General features: G+C 36.8%; 1 protein-coding gene across 2 annotated transcripts; it reads left to right on the top strand.

Moving 5' to 3' along the window:
- Positions 1-7753: 7753 nt before the first annotated feature.
- Positions 7754-10769, top strand: hmgn1b (high mobility group nucleosome binding domain 1b). 2 transcript variants are annotated; one of them, XM_060895901.1, is made up of 6 exons: positions 7754-8001; positions 9241-9267; positions 9369-9398; positions 9481-9522; positions 9611-9724; positions 9795-10769. In XM_060895901.1, the coding sequence occupies exons 1-6, from the start codon at positions 7984-7986 to the stop codon at positions 9795-9797; spliced, it is 234 nt and encodes a 77-aa protein (XP_060751884.1). In that variant the 5' UTR covers positions 7754-7983; the 3' UTR covers positions 9798-10769. The 2 variants fall into 2 exon arrangements, with proteins under 2 accessions (XP_060751884.1, XP_060751883.1); XM_060895900.1 differs by having other exon boundaries at positions 7757-8001; positions 9819-10769.
- Positions 10770-16606: the final 5837 nt, after the last annotated feature.

Below are 16606 nucleotides of genomic sequence, written 5' to 3'. Positions count from 1 at the left end.
CTACCTGGTGGTGAAACCCAACCTTATATACCGCAGTCATGTGGTCATTACGTGAGCAGATCATCAGCAGGTGTGTTCTGTAGACAATTTGCATTCAGTATGAGTCAACGTAAGTCTTTTGTGTGCTTGATGAATGCATTTATTATGCCATGCCTCCATACACACCACCCTCTGGCTCACAATGCAGAATGTCATATAAAAATGTTTCCTGATTTAAGGAACAAAGTAATGCTCTGGGTCCAACTCATTTCTCAAGCCATTCATGATCCTACAGGAACCTGAAGAATAGAATAAAGCAAAATACAAATTCAGCATTTAGGGCAGCTGAGGTGTGTATCACACTTTCAGACTTCTCAAATTGTCAACAACAGGAGATTGTGACAACGTGCTGTGCGGCGTTTGGATGCAGATAAGAAGGTGGTAGCGTGCAATGTACTGTAAGTATTACTACAGCGGCTCGGGCTCCATCTACAGGAAGCGAGCAGGTGGGAGGACATGAGGAGGGTAAAGCGTGAGCTCCTCCCCACTGTGGACAGCCGTGAGACCACGACTCACACTTCTGATTAGAGTCAGCAGGGGACTGAAACACAAGGTCAAAACACAACGTCGTACGAGAGGAAGTGCTGCGGTTCTCATAGCACAACTCTGTCTGTGTTGCTTTTTCTCTATGAACTGTGAGATTATACAAAGAAGAGATTTTGATGAGAAAATTACGACATACATCAATGTTTACGCCACCTACAAAATATCAGCTTGAGGCATTAATGAAGATCATTTCTGTCCATTGGTCGGAAATCATTTTCTCATCAACAATGGTGTTTCAATAGGCTGTCGCTTGAGCTTTTACATCTTCATACTGCTTTTAGAAAATCTCAAGTGTTTCCAGTCTACTATTCAAGCTGAAGACAAACTGAAGTACGCTGTCCAAGAAGGCCGCTCAGTTCGGTTTTATTCATATGTAAAGTCGTATGCAAAAGTTTAGGAACCCCTGACAATTTCCATGATTTTCATTTATAAATTTTTGGGTGTTTGGATCAGCAATTTCATTTTGATCTGAAGGACACAGTAATATTTCAGTAGTGAAATGAGGTTTATTGGATTAACAGAAAATGTGCAATATGCATCAAAACAAAATTAGACAGGTGCATAAATTTGGGCACCCTTGCCATTTTGTTGCTTTGAATACCTGTAACTACTTAGCACTGATTAATTGGAACACACAATTGGTTTGGTGGCTTATTAAGCCTTGAACTTCATAGACAGATGCATCCAATCATGAGAAAAGGTATTTAAGTTGGCCAATTGCAGGCTGTTGTTCTCTTTGGCTCTCCCATGAAGAGTGGAAACATGGAGGCTTCAAAACAACTCTCAAATGACCTGAAAACAAAGATTGTTCAACATTATGTTTTAGGGGAAGGCTACAAAAAGTTATTGCAGAGATATAAGCTGTAAGTGTACACTGTGAGGAACATAGTGAGGAAATGGAAGACCACAGGCACAGTTCTTGTTAAGGCCAGAAGTGGCAGGCTACGTAAAATATTGGAGAGGCAAAGGCGAAAGATGGTGAGAACGGTCAAATACAGCCCACAGACCACCTCCAAAGACCTACAACATCAACTTGCTGCAGATGGTGTCACTGTGCATCGTTCAACAATTCAGCGCACTTTGCACAAGGTGAAGCTGTACGGGAGAGTGATGCTAAAGAAGCCTTTTCTGCACACACGCCACAAACGGAGTCACTTGAGGTATGCAAATGCACATATGGACAAACCAGCTTCATTTTGGAATAAGGTGCTGTGGAGTGATGACACAAAGATTCAGTTATTTGGTCATATCAAAGGGCGTTATGCATGGTGGTTCCATCATGGTTCCATCATGCTGTGGGGCTGTGTGGCCAGTGCCGGTACTGGGAATTTGGTTAAAGTTGAGGGTCGCATGGATTCCACTCAATATCAGCAGATTCTTGAGAATAATGTTGAAGAATCAGTCACAAAGTTGAAGTTACGCCTGGGCTGGATATTTCAACAAGACAACGACCCAAATCACTGCTCAAAATCTACTCTGGCATTTCTGCAGAGGAACAAGTACAATGTTCTGGAATGTTCTGCCATCCCAGTCCCCAGATCTGAATATCACTCAACATCTGTGGGGTGATTTGAAGCGGGCTGTCCATGCTCGGCAACTATCAAACCTAACTGAACTGGAAGTGAAAATAAATTCATCCAGAATCCAGACACTCATTACAGGCTATAGGAAGCATCCAGAGGCTGTTATTTCTGCTAAAAGAGACTCTACTAAATATTGATGTGATTTATCTGTTGTGGTGCCCAAGTTTATGCACCTGTCTAATTTCATTTTGATGCATATTGCGCATTTTCTATTAATCCAATAAACCTCATTTCACTCCGTCCTTCAGTTATTTGATAGATCAAAATGAAATTGCTGATCCAAACACGACAATATTTATAAATAAAAATCCTGGAAATTGTCAGGGGTTCCTAAACTTTTTTTCTATACAGACTGTATAGACTCCAGTTCTACCTGAGTGTCATGAATGAAGAACTGGATGTATTTTAGCAGCAGATATTTTAATATTTATCACAATTCATTTGCCAAAAATCTCTTGACGTAATAATTACATTGGGAATAAAAAGAATTCTTTTTCACGTTTTTGTTTAAATGACAATTCAGTTCCTTGGTTTATGACTTTGCAGCAGTTATGTAAGAAGCAGAACGTGTATATTATGCATGAAACCCAAATAAATGACATGTTGGGCTTTCATGCTAATAAAACTTTAGAATTTGTCGCCCTCTAGTGGTTTTAGTAGCTTCACATGCAGACAAAATGTCTCCCTAAGCAAAAAGCTATTGTTAAAAAATGTCTAGAATGTATCATTAACCCTGAATAATGAAGTAGTAAAATATTCCTTTTCCATATTGCACTGTGTTTTTTGGTATAGTTAAACCATAAAACCTACATCACTGCACCATATATTAAACATCCTCCTAAGAGCTGGCTTCTGTGACCTTTGACCTGAGGGAGTGGCAAGGACAGAGATAAAATGGCTGTCTCAAACACAAGAGCGGCATTGTCTTGCTATGGAGGTCCTATAGAAAAGCCATGTAGGCTACTGTATTGTTAAGGAGGGGAAGCCCCTTAATCACACAATTACATCTGGCCTTTACACTGAGCTCATTTACTCCATTCAGTCAGCTCTGTCCCCAAAACCTCTTTGTAATTATTTTCTTTCTTCTTTAGAATTGTGTTGTTGTATTTATCAAGGTTAAATTGTTAAGCTTAATTGCACCTATTGTGTGTATGTGTGTAGGAAATGCGTACTGAAACAATACACTCGACGACAAAATTCTTTCAGTCGTCGACTAATTATCCACGGATCTATTTTTTAATCAGGATTTGAGCTTCTAGTGACTTGTTAGAAAGCCTTTTAAATCAGTCATTATTAAACTGATTATACAAACAAAAATAATTTAAATAATTTTGTTCAAGAAAGTTTCAAATAAAATAGTAAAAAAAAATATAATAATAAAATTAATTATTACAATAGTAATTAAAATTGTAGGTCAATGGAATACTTTCAACTTTGAAATTAGTAAAAATTTCTACATATAGAAATAAGAATCTTAAAACTGCTTGTCTAAATGTACAGTACTGCAGTATTAGGATGCAGCTAATCACATTTTTAGCTATAAAAGCTTTATTACTTCTTATAAAAATAAAATTTTACAGGAAATGCTTGTAATGTGTGTCAGTAAATAATGTAACATGCTACATTGAAGGCTACACAAACTGAAACAAGTCTCCTTTAGTCAAGTGTAAACAGTGGCAGATTTTCTGTGATCCCTAGAAAAACCTAGCAGGCAAAAGGTTCTTGTGTATAAAATATTTATGCGAATTCATGAAGGCAACAACAAACAAGATCCTCAGATTTAAAGCAACACTGAGGTAAATAAAAAGTAAAGTAAAGAACGAAGGCTATTGTGACCACAGACACAAAAAAGTCAGATGTCTGATCAATCATTAATGCGAGTGAGCGAAAGAAGCAGTAGAGTGCCGCAGTATTGTAGTCTGTGACTACAGTATAATGTGTTTAAACTTACTGTAAACTATTATCATAGTTCTTATAGGTGCTGTAGCTCAAAACTCTTTTATTCTTCAGTTGTTGTTTTTTTTTTTTTTTATTCAGTACAGTATTTTTGCCTAAATTTTAATGGCTTGGCTTGAATTATGTTCATAAATTACATTTCATATGTGACTATAAAGAGGCCCATGCCAAACACTTGGATGCAAGAAGGTGAAAATGGAAAGAACAGCATTTTCCCAGAAGGCTCAGGTCCTTGTGGGCCAATGTGGGAAGTCGTCCCATATGTTCTGTTGTAGCAAGTGTTATTTACTACACTGTGGTGTGCTAGGAAGCAATAAAACAGACCGCTAACAGGCTGAATCAACATATAGAAGAAGTGAGATGTGCAAATGGTGGTGGGAGGAGACTGCTGTTCAAATGGAAGTCCACCTCCTCTATGTCGTACTTGTTAGATTGAATACCTTGAGCTTGATTCTGATCCAGTCAGGGTTCATGAGGAAATCATTACTTCACACAGATTTGAGAACTATGTCATTTTTGGCCTCTGTTCAAGAAACTACATGTAGAAAGAGCATGTACACCTTAATAAAAGATTGTCTTTTGTTTAGTTCTGATAATTTTGACTTGAATTTAAAACCTTTTAAAAGCAAGTCAAAGTTAATTATACACCGAGTTTAGAAATACCAGAGACATGGCAACTTTTTGCCCCATATGCCCTGAATGCAAATCAGTGTAAAAAATTAATAAAGAAAATAAAACATTTTGGAAATAATTTTAAACATCATCAAAAATTAAATCTTATAATTAAAATACAAAAATATGAAAAAAATTAATACAAATATGAAATATGAAAAGATATATAATATAATCAAATACACATAATTTTTTATTATACAAAAAAATGTCAAAACTCAAATATAAAAAACTAAAATAGCTAATGAAAAAAATAATTATTAAAAAATTATTGTATAACAAATAGAAAAATAAATGTGTGTATATATATATATATAAAATCACATTTTTAAAAAAGATATCTGATTATGTAATATAATTTAGCTTCTCAGACAATGGAAGAAACACAATACACCAAAAGTAGCGGATATATTTTGCAGACTTTCTTTCCTGTGGATGGCCCATGCATGTTGTAGTGCGCATGCATTTCAAAACTCACATGTCTGCGATTGTTGCAATTTGTGATTGAGCCTAATATCTTCCACTGTTTTGTGGATATGGAGGGGAAGGCGATGGGCAGCTGTTGTACCAGAGGGGCCCCTGATCTTACTGTGTTATCTGAAACCCACCTGCCACTCCCACTCCCCCACTCAGTCCTGTGTGTGTGTGTGTGTGTGGAGCCAGTGTTTTCCCGCCTGAAAGTTGGGCCTAAAGAAAGCCATATGAGGGCTGTGGGGGAGGAGAGAAGCACAATGCCTCAGTAGACAAACTCTTCCCTTCCCAAAATTCCCTTCCACCACACGGGATTGTGTTTATCCGCTCATCAGCTTGTGCATCTTCAAACTTAAGTTGAGGCTGAAAGTTTCAGATAGCACAGACTCATGAAACATTTTAAAGAATGCCTTGAGTTTTAGATCAAAGCAATAAACTCATTTGAAATGGCAATTAAGATCTCCTACTTAAATCCAGTGTTTGACTGTGTGATTAAACTGGTCTTTTTAGATTATTACTTGTCTCACTGGATGACATCATCCCAGTAAACTCTTGGCTGAATTCTATAACACGATAAATAGATAGATAGATAGATAGATAGATAGATAGATAGATAGATAGATAGATAGATAGATAGATAGATAGATAGACTCTTTATTACCACTGCACAGGGTACAGCAAAATTAAGAGTCAGTCCATATGGTGCATAAAAAGGTAAAAAGTAAAATTTATACACACAGATATAAATGAATATAAACATTAATATAAGTGATCCAATAAAATACTATTTAGTTACGGTAGTAAACACCTGAAATATTGCATTTCATATATTGCACATGTGAACAGTAAAGTTTACAGTAAAGTGAAGCAACAAAAAAATAATAAAAAATGCAGTACTGTAGTAGATAGGCAGTTATTATGCAGATATCCAATAACACGTGTCCTCAGAATCAGGAGTCATTGCCTATATGTTTACACTGTGGAGCTCCTGTACTAGAAAAAATTCCTCGTATGTGAAAACATACTTGGCAATAAAGACCTTTCGGATTCTGATAAGATGAACATCCTCCATATACACACTGTAAAAAAAGTACTACGTTCTTCTTACCTCCTTACATCACGAATCGGGGCGATTCAGGTGTGGCAGGAAAATGGGCTCGGAAAAACAGAAACGAGCTCTTGCTATAATAGTATTTTTAAAATGCTTAGGCAAAACATGATTTAAAAGAGGAACCGGTTCGATCATGGACGTGTAAAAGAGTCGATTAGCATTCACGGTAGCTTTCCAAATCTTGGCATATAAGCAAGTAAATGTATATCAGTTGATGTGAAGGTTTTATATTCATTAATTAAGTGTTTACATTGTAACATTGCTTCTGACATATTTGTAGCTCTCCCGTAAGTTTTTCACCAACCTAGTCAACAAGGCCATGTGTTCCAAGGCCGCCGATCTCAACTCGCAGCCAAAATCATAAACAGTAAAACAGTAAAATCTTTTTTTTTTTTTTTTAAGTGCTTGTTCAATACTAATACGGGTTTCCTTCTTTAGATCAGTGTGTGCACTGTAATCAATGCACATTATTCATATCTTAAGCCGTATGTTAAGGTGTAGTTACTGATTAATTACGTGTTCACAAACATTAGCTCTCGCTTGAGAAAAATACACGATTGTGCATTTTATTACATTTTATCCAGAGCAAACTGCGAAAGTCTTATTTGAAACCCAAGTTTATTCAGTGAATTGGAGTGACATATATCTGAATAGGAGTGACATACATATATTATTATTAATTGGGACTCCATTTTGGATCTTGCACTTCAAATTGTTCTATTCAAAAGTAAACAAGTCTTCTGAAATCTGCATTCTTCATGTTTTTTTTTTTTGTTTTTTTTTTTTTTAAAGACACCATCACCAAAGGCATTTAGAGGCATTTCCTCATATGTAACATGGGCAATTACATAACACGGGGTTAAAAAAAAAAAAACATACTGTAAATTGTTTCACACAAAACAGTCGCCATTTTGGTCCCAGTAGCTCAACACAACTCGCCTGCACTCATATGTCACCTTTGTGGTCATTTTTTTTAACCCCGACTTTATTCAGGTTATTCAGCGTATACCTAATAATCTACCTTTTAGAATAATGTTTAGATTTATACAGTGGGAAAGTAATAATTTCTATATATATATCTATATATATATATATATATCTATATATATATAGATATATATATCACAACCACATTCTTTCTTTAAACACGCGAGATCCTTGCTGAAACAAATACCACTCAGTTGATTGGCACACACGAGCACCCACACAGGTACGTTGCTATGATTTGAAATCCTATTGTCGCCTTAGGGAGCCAATCAGCTTGTGCGCGAGGAGGACAGGGGCGTCGTGATCGAGTAAGTAGACCAATCAGGTGCGTGCGTGAGGCGGGCAGAAGGCGTGGTCGTGATCTCGGATCTCTGTGAGGATGAAGTGAACAGGGTGAAAGAAGGGGGGAGAATCCAATCCGGTTTGAGCTAGTTTGTGTTTCGATGGGACGTTAACGTCTTCCTGCGCTGAAACCTGTGTGTCTTTTTTATCGAGCTAACTAAAGCACTGTTGTTAGCTATTTTTAGTCTCTGTCTTGCTTACTTTCCCCCCCTCCTTGTAGCATATTCCTGTTTTTATTTGTGTCTGTGTGTTTAAAACAACACCTCAAAACCAGCCATGCCCAAAAGGAGCAAAGTAAGTACTGTATGTCTTAATACTTCTTTGGTCAGGTTTATTCGGTGTAAATGCGCGTTAATGCACCGTTTTAACGCATGCATTCGAGGGTCCGTAGCATTTCTTTGCAGTTTGCGAAACGTGGTCGCGTCGTGCGTTAGTTTCGTTGCACATTTTTTTTATTTGGTGTTTTGATTGTAGAAGCGCTTCGCCTCAGTGTGCAGGCTGAGATTTGCCTCCTTAACGCGGTGCACGAGCGGAGCGCGTGCGCCTGCGGGTCAGGAAAACGTTAGTAAATTCTTATTGTTGTTATTTTTTAAAAATCTGAGGTAAATTATTTTAACGGTCAATGTTTACAAACGGACGAAGTAGCTGTGGATACACGGATCCAGACAAAGGGGTGTAACTGAGGCGACTTTTTGATTCTTCTCTTATTCGTGACCTTACAGATTAGACGCATTTAGGTCGTTTTGCGTTTATTAAATTTTTTTTTGTGTGTGTTTTGGGAATTTAAAGAGAAAAAAAAAAAACAAAAAAAAGTCCTACTGCTTGGGAAACGGTTTTGTGTTGATAAGCAGCTACAAGAAAAGCGGGATTCTCTCGACCGTTACTTAAAAAAAAACACGTGAAATATTCAAGCGTATGAGCGTGTTTTTGTTCTCTTCACGAGTTCACTTTACTTCTATACACCGTTCATGTGCTGGTAGTCGATACGCAGCCGTCGCCATGACTGGATTCGTGCAAATCCGTGCTTGTAAAAATGGCGAATCTCTCGCACCGCGGCGACTCCGTTGTTCCTGACGTTTCTTTCTCTTTACCGCGATCCTAATCTGTTCCAACACGTTCTGTCGATAACAAACGTGTTATAGGGGGGGAAAAATCTGAATTCGTTTCAAAACGCTATTTTTACGGCAGATCTTTAATTAAATCGTCGGCGTCGCTGAATAGATTAGTGTGGAAGGGGGCGGGGTTCGTTGTTCCCGCCTTCTCCCTCGTGCGCACCCAAGTAGCCAATCAGGGCACCGCCATACGAAAATGGCGGGATTTTGAGATCAACGTTAGTGTTTTGTTTTTTTCCCCTCACTAAGGGGGTTGGGCTGTGTGTTTAGAATTCACATTTAAGTTCATGTTTTTGAAATTTATACACATTAAAGTAATTGTTTACACGTTTACATTGTTCAGATCTTATTGATGACATGACATTTATAAAGGTTTTTTTTTTTTTAATATTTAAGCTGATTAACATTTTGTGTTTTTCAGGCAAACAATGACACCGAAGCCAGTGAGGTGAGTCTTTATTTTGTTTGTTTTGTTTGTTTGTGTTTTAACTTCTCCAAGCTGTGACTTCACAAATTCAACACATTTCTTTGTTTTTTGTTTGTTTTTAGCCCAAACGGAGATCGGCAAGATTGGTAAACGTGAGTAGGTGCCTAAAGAGTGATGACACAAATACAAAAAAGTTTCCCCCCCAAATTTTTCACGATTTTATTTGATTTACAGAAACCGGCGCCACCTAAGGCAGAGCCGAAGGCGAAGCCGAAGGTACACACCAGCTTTCGGTTTGTTTCAGTTCCAAGTCAATGTGCTTGAATTGAACATTTATTAACCAGTAATGACACATTGTTTACAGAAGGCACCCGTGAAGCCCAAAAAGACCAAGGAGCCCAAGGAGGACAAACCCAAAAACGAGGAGAAGAAAGAGGATGTCCCTGTCGAGAATGGCGAGGCAAAGGCTGATGATGATGTAAGTCTTCAGGACAGTGACATTTGCTGAGAGTATTGGCTTTTGTGAAAATAATAATAATAAAAATCAGTAATGTGCAAATTATGCTTTTCAGGAACCAGCAACAGAAGAGACGGAGAAGAAGGACGACGCGGCAGAATAACGTTTGTCTCGAACCAGTGCTCCCTGTACCTCTCTTCTTGTACAATTCAGGGGAATATTTTTATCTACTATTTTCTAAAGGCAGTTTTTTTAGTAGTTTGATTGTAGAGACACATTTTTTATGAAAGCTACAATGCATTTTGAGGGGGATTTCATCCCATCCCACATTTGTACATCCAGAACCGTTATTGTCTGTCAGTTCTTCTTTTCAAAGTGGTAAGGATTTACGCCATGGGAACACACACACACACATATTGAGCATGGCGTGTACAAAGACAGTTGGACAACTTGCCCAAATGACTAACATTCCATTGGCTTAATGAGGGATTTTTTTTTTTAATTCTATTTTATTTTATTTTTTGAACGTGTATAACCTGTTATGTATGTGTGTGGTGGGGAGGGGTGCGAATCACTCATTGTTTTCTTGTTTATAACGAGGCAGATTACCTAGGACGTTTGTAAGCTGTGTTCTGTATGTTAATTCTTGTACCGATTCTGCTTAATAAACCTACTTTGTAGTACTGGAGCTGTCCATGTCAGGCCTGTGCATCATCACGTGTTTTAATTTGTCGTCTTTCCTGTGATAGCGCCACAATAGATCTATATAGCAGCTGTGAAACGATCTTCGACTTTATATGCAGCGTGTAATGGTACCTTGTCCGGACGTGCTCAAGATAGAATCCATGGCAGAGCGAAAATGCATCGACGCGCTTAAAGCTTGGCCACCTTTTCAAGTTGGTCCGATGATGGAGTGTAAGATCTGACAAAACTGTACAGCACTCGTACCAGCAGTAGCAATATACACGTGCAACTACAAATGTACAGTTTCTTTCAGATCATTGTTTATAGATGTATCTCTGTGTATTGTTTGATTAAAGCGAGCCAATAAAAATTGTTTGTGACACCTGTTTCTCACGCTTTTATGTTTGGGTTCATGATTACATTTTTCAGCATGTAATTCTTTAATACAGAACTGTTTAACTAGTATTATATAATCAATATCTACAATCTAAGGTGTTACTTGGGTATAACTAGTCTGTCTAGGAAAGAACTAGGGTTATGAAAAAAAATATATAGTTTGACAGCTGAATCCTCATCTGTTTCCTGTTTTCTTTTCGGGTACTGCAAACAATATTTCTAAACATTACTGTTACATACATGACTTCCTGAAAATTGTTACCATTGTATTTTTTCAAAGAAATGAAGATTTTGAAATCTTTATGGTTTATTTTCAACTGTAGTGAAGCTGAAACTCGCAGGTTTATATTAACAAGCTCGTAATCTATAAGCATTTCTATAGCGATGGCTCATAGATGTGATAAACGTAAGAATAAAGCTGTAATTAAATCATCGGTGTGTTTCAGTTCTCTTTAATAGGACATTTGTAGAAGGTGTCTCAGGTGTCAGTGTTTTGGAAAAGTTAGCAGTAAAGTTCCCAGCATGGAAAAGTTCAGTTAACATGATAAACTGTGTATTTTTTATGTATTTATTTGTTTGTTTGTTTGTTGTTATTGAAATACACTTTGTAATGTTTTATTCTTTGCTCGTTTGAGATATCAGAAACTGTTCAGTGAATTCTTTCAAAAATCATCTTTGTGTCTGATTTTCTTGCCTTTTTTTTTTACCACTGCATCATTTTTTTTACTTAAATACACAGAGATTAGAAGTTGCATGAACAGCAGTTTGTATTGAAAGAGTGGGTTTTTAGGGCTTTTATTATAGTTTCCTCTCACACAGTTATTACTGTGGAATAAGCTGTAGTGTGCGCTTAGTAAGCAGGATTATAAGAATGGGGTTTGTATATGTGATTAATATGTGCTTGTCTTTTTGAACTTCGCCCGTAGGCTACAGTAGAAAAATCAATGTGTGATAAGATGTTCGTTCTTTAAGCGCAGTATCTCAGTTCGTTCAGGCTGATTCGAGCAGGATGTGATTTAGACCAGTTCAATAAGATGATGGAGAAACTTTGAACTTTTCTTTGACAAAGTTTTCTAAATTCAATCCAATTCAGTTTTATTTGTATAGAACATTTAACAGTGGACATCGTTTCAAAGCAGCTTTACAGAACATAAGGGAGTCTCATCCTCATTTGGGTGACACTGAAGGGTGTGATTATAAACTGTTATCAACACTGGAGAGTGTTATTATGAATAATGTCCTTCATACACTCAGGTATTTGGAGGGTGATTTGGAGGGTGTTGTCCTCAAAGACCACATGGAGTTGGCATCTTCTCACTTATTGTCCAGAGAGGTGGCATCTCCAGATGCCTCAGGATAGGTAGGTATACTGTAAATATACTGTAAACTTGCAATTATCTTAACTGAGAGAGAAAGAATTGAAGAAATCTAAAACGAAGGAGATTTGATGCAATAATTTGATGTTCCAATCAATGATACGACACTAATAAAGCGATACTGTTCAATTTATTTTTTAAATAAACCAATGTTTTTCATATGTCATGAATCAAAACGGATTAATTCATTAATTGCTATCATATGTGGCATACAAAAGTAAATGACCACTCGAAATTCATTAAAAAAAAAATCCGTTTAAAAATCCATACTTAGCTAACATGTTACAATGAACTACTCACTCTCTCATCTCTCACTCATTTTCTACCGCTTATCCGAACTACCTCGGGTCACGGGGAGCCTGTGCCTATCTCAGGCGTCATCGGGCATCAAGGCAGGATACACCCTGGACAGAGTGCCAACCCATCACAGGGCACACACACACTTTCATTCACTCACGCACTCACACACTACGGACAATTTTCCAGAGATGCCAATCAACCTACCATGCATGTCTTTGGACCGGGGGAGGAAACCGGAGTACCTGGAGGAAACCCCCGAGGCACGGGGAGAACATGCAAACTCCACACATACAAGGCGGAGGCGGGAATCGAACCCCCTACCCTGGAGGTGTGAGGCCAACGTGCTAACCACTAAGCCACCGTGCCCCCCTACAATGAACTATTTTTTTTTAAAATAAACTAACTTAATTTTTATTTATTTATTTATTACTCTTTGTGTAAATGAACTCTAATTCCCACCACCACAATGTAGTGGGCAAAATCAAGTGGAGGGCCTTCTCAGAAGAGTGACGCCAGGGGTGCACAAACTTTTTTCCTATATAGTGTGTATATGGCAGCATTTTCCACACTTTATTTGATTATTTTACTGAGTAGAAAATGCTCATTTTAAACTTGAACATTGGTGACCAATGAAAGTCAATAGGACTTAACACAAATAACAAGATCTAATCAGGTCTGGCAGTTTTTTTTTCCCACTCAAATTTTGTCGGGTATTATATCACATTGAAGTAAATATACCAGATAAACCAGAGATCTGTTTTTCCTTCTTTACTTTCTTTTCACTGGAACTGAAAATAATAACTGGTTGACCAAGTTTTAACACCCTATAGGCATATTTAACTTTTTCACCCCCAAACTGTCCCATGTCAAACCAAAAAGGCTTGATAACACAAACACACCCATAAAGCAGTGAAACACAAAGCGCTACAACGTCCTGCAAAGGTTAAAACTTTTCTATAATCCAGCCTGCTATTATTCTACACGTCACAATGTGCAGGAGCTTTGAGTAATGACGTGGCTATATGGGTGGCACAAACAGGCAGCTTACACGATTAAAAGAAGTTTCAACTGCAACAGATTACACAGCAAATTCACTCAAATTACAGCTCTAAATGTTTAGTTATTAGATATTACTACTAAGCACTTTATACACCATAAAAGTAAATAATTGGGTGATTGCAGTGGCATTTATTCCTAAGATGAAAACAAAAATTAAAACAACATTTTTAAACATTGAAACATTATTATTATTATTATTATTGTTGTTGTTGTTGTTGGTGGTGTTGTTATTATTGCTATTATTATTATTATTGTTATTTTTTAACATTATTGTTGTTGGTATTATTGTTATTATTATTAACATTGTTGTTGTTGTTGTTGTTTTTATTGTTATTATTATTTGTTTGTGTTAAATCCTCATAAATAAATCCCTCATATAATGGGGATAAATAAATATTGTGAGACACTTAAATAGACTTTTTTTGTAACCTAGAATAAATGATTCATGGAAAGGAATGTTGAATTTACACATAATGTAAAAATAGCTTTCTTGAAGCATTTAAATGAAACCTCATGTTAGTTTATAAGAATTTAAATATAATAGTTAAATCGATAATATTAGAATTCATCCACTTTCTGACTTAAAGCTTTTTTTTTTTGTTTGTTTTGGCGAAAGTGCTTGGGTGAATCTTACCGCTTTGTTTACATATACCACAAAAATAATACATTTTGCTTTTAAAAATATTCTAGATGTTTTTTCTTTTTATATGTTTCAAGCAATTGTCTTTATATATGAATTCATATATATATATATATATATATATATATATATATATATATATATATATATATATATATATATATATATATATATATATATTTTTTTTTTATTTACAGAAAGCGATTTAGCGTTAGCATTGCTATGGTTTTGGTAGCTTAGCATTGTCATTTACCAGTCATCCAATTAATTTAGCTGCAATTTAGAAACCAGCTTTTTTTTTTAAATCATGTTTTAATATAAATTTTTTAAAAATGTGTTTAAAAGTCCAGGAGGAACAAAATTAGAACAAGTGAAGTTTTTTTTGTGACACAGCCTTCAATGCGCATGTGCAGAAAAAACTACACGATTTTTTCAGACAAATAACGCGTTAATTCTATGTTTCATAACAAAACTCATTTTATTTCATTTCTTTACTAAACAAAATTAAGATTAAACTTTGTGAAATAAAGCGTCGATGTCTACAGAAGCTGTTTGAAGGTGAAGGACTTTTAAAGAGTCTCCTATTGACTTCCGGAATTTGTAAAGCAAAGCAGGCTGGGAAATGTAGTCTGTATCGAAATGAAGGTACAAACACATTCTTGGTTTCTGGCTGATGTTTTTGATTTATGTTACATTCATCTACCAGCTTTTAATTGGTTAAGTACAACAAGAATTAAATTAGCATTGACTTTTATTTGTTAAGCTCTGCATCACCAGGCTAATAACACACAAACATTAAGACTTGTTAGGTCTTTGTGGAGTGAGTTCTTCATTGAGTCATGAAGACCGGAGTCTTGAACGTTCTCCATTTGTAGCCTCTCCAGCTTTGTGCATCTGAGAGAGATAATGAGATCGAGACCGGGTTCATACTAATCACCAGATTGTAACCATTGTTTTATTAGTTCAGTGAAACTGAGCAAGCAATCTGACTCTGAATCGACCCAAATATAGGAAGTGAATCAAAATGTACTGGTGTAGTGTAGATTTTATGGAAGTATTTTCCAGACGATTGTCGATGGTGTTTTCAATTTGTATTGGCCAAGAAAGATTGTTTCTGATTTACTTTACTTCACACCTTCAGATACATTTCTTTCCTTCCTGAACTGAATCATATTAATAAAACGATTCGTTCTTTATTGCAGAAAGATACTGTCCATTTCAGTACAGTACATTTGGACTCCAAACCAACACTTGTTAGTAAACAATATGAAGGAAATCATTTCGCTCCTGGAAGGAAACATTTTCCTAGTTATTTATAATTGATCATATTTAGCCAACGTTGTCGTGTTTAGAACATTTAATTTAGTCTTATTTTTACTCATGTTTCATCAAACAAATCAAAAGAATTGTATAAGTTTAGTTCATAATTTTTAATTAATCAAACAATGAAACCAGGCCGGGGGGCACGGTGGCTTAGTGGTTAGCACGTTTGCCTCACACCTCCAGGGTCGGGGTTCGATTCCCGCCTCCACCTTGTGTGTGTGGAGTTTGCATGTTCTCCCCGTGCCTCGGGGGTTTCCTCCGGGTACTCTGGTTTCCTCCCCCGGTCCAAAGACATGCATGGTAGGTTGATTGGCATCTCTGGAAAATTGTCCGTAGTTTGTGATTGCGTGAGTGAATGAGTGTGTGTGTGTGCCCTGCGATGGGTTGGCACTCCGTCCAGGGTGAATCCTGCCTTGATGTCCGATGACGCCTGAGATAGGCACAGGCTCCCCGTGACCCGAGGTAGTTCGGATAAGCGGTAGAAAATGAGTGAGAGAGTGAGTGAAACCAGGCCACTGTTTTTAATGTGAGATTCAAATGCCATTATATTGTCCATTCATGTGGTTCTGCATACAAGCACACCCCATAGTGTAGTCCCACCCAAACTGACTAACGGGATGTGGTAGCTCAGTGGTTAAGGTGTTCAACTACTGATGGTAAGGTCATGAGTTTGAAACCCAGGTCCACCAAGCTGCCACTGCTGAGCAAGGCCCTTAACCCTCAACTGCTCAGTTGTATAAATTGAAATAAATTGTAAGTCACTCTGGACAAGGGTGTCTGCTAAATGACAAATGTAAATGACTAATATGCTATTAGCATTTAGTTTTTTTTATTCCAGCCTAATTCATGTGTTCACACACAAACTCTAAATACAACTTAAATTGTAGTGCAAACATTAGATAGTTATTTCCCTATGATTAATGTAATTATTCAAGTTTTTGTAGTGCAGGATCAGCGTTCTGTGCCCAGGTGATTTAAAGTTTTTGCATTCAACACAGTATTTTTGACTAATAACATTTTACAAATCCATTTTCAGTACTACATTAGCCTCCAACAAACTTCCGTCTTGCCTCTGCCTGGTTTTTAATTAGGGGTGTGTGTGTGTGTGTGTGTGTGTGTGTGTGT

The sequence above is a fragment of the Tachysurus vachellii genome, chromosome 20, assembly GCF_030014155.1.
Source record: "Tachysurus vachellii isolate PV-2020 chromosome 20, HZAU_Pvac_v1, whole genome shotgun sequence".
In the NCBI taxonomy this organism is placed as follows: Eukaryota; Metazoa; Chordata; class Actinopteri; order Siluriformes; family Bagridae; genus Tachysurus; species Tachysurus vachellii.
Note: the sequence above shows the minus strand (reverse complement) of the source record. Positions and strands in the feature narration are given on the sequence as shown.

Bases quoted from the DNA above. Each gene is read 5' to 3' on its own strand.
- hmgn1b (XM_060895900.1), top strand. The intron at 9,268-9,368 runs GTGAGTCTTTAT...GTTTGTTTTTAG, and splicing joins ATGACACCGAAGCCAGTGAG to CCCAAACGGAGATCGGCAAG. The intron at 9,725-9,818 runs GTAAGTCTTCAG...TATGCTTTTCAG, and splicing joins AGGCAAAGGCTGATGATGAT to GAACCAGCAACAGAAGAGAC.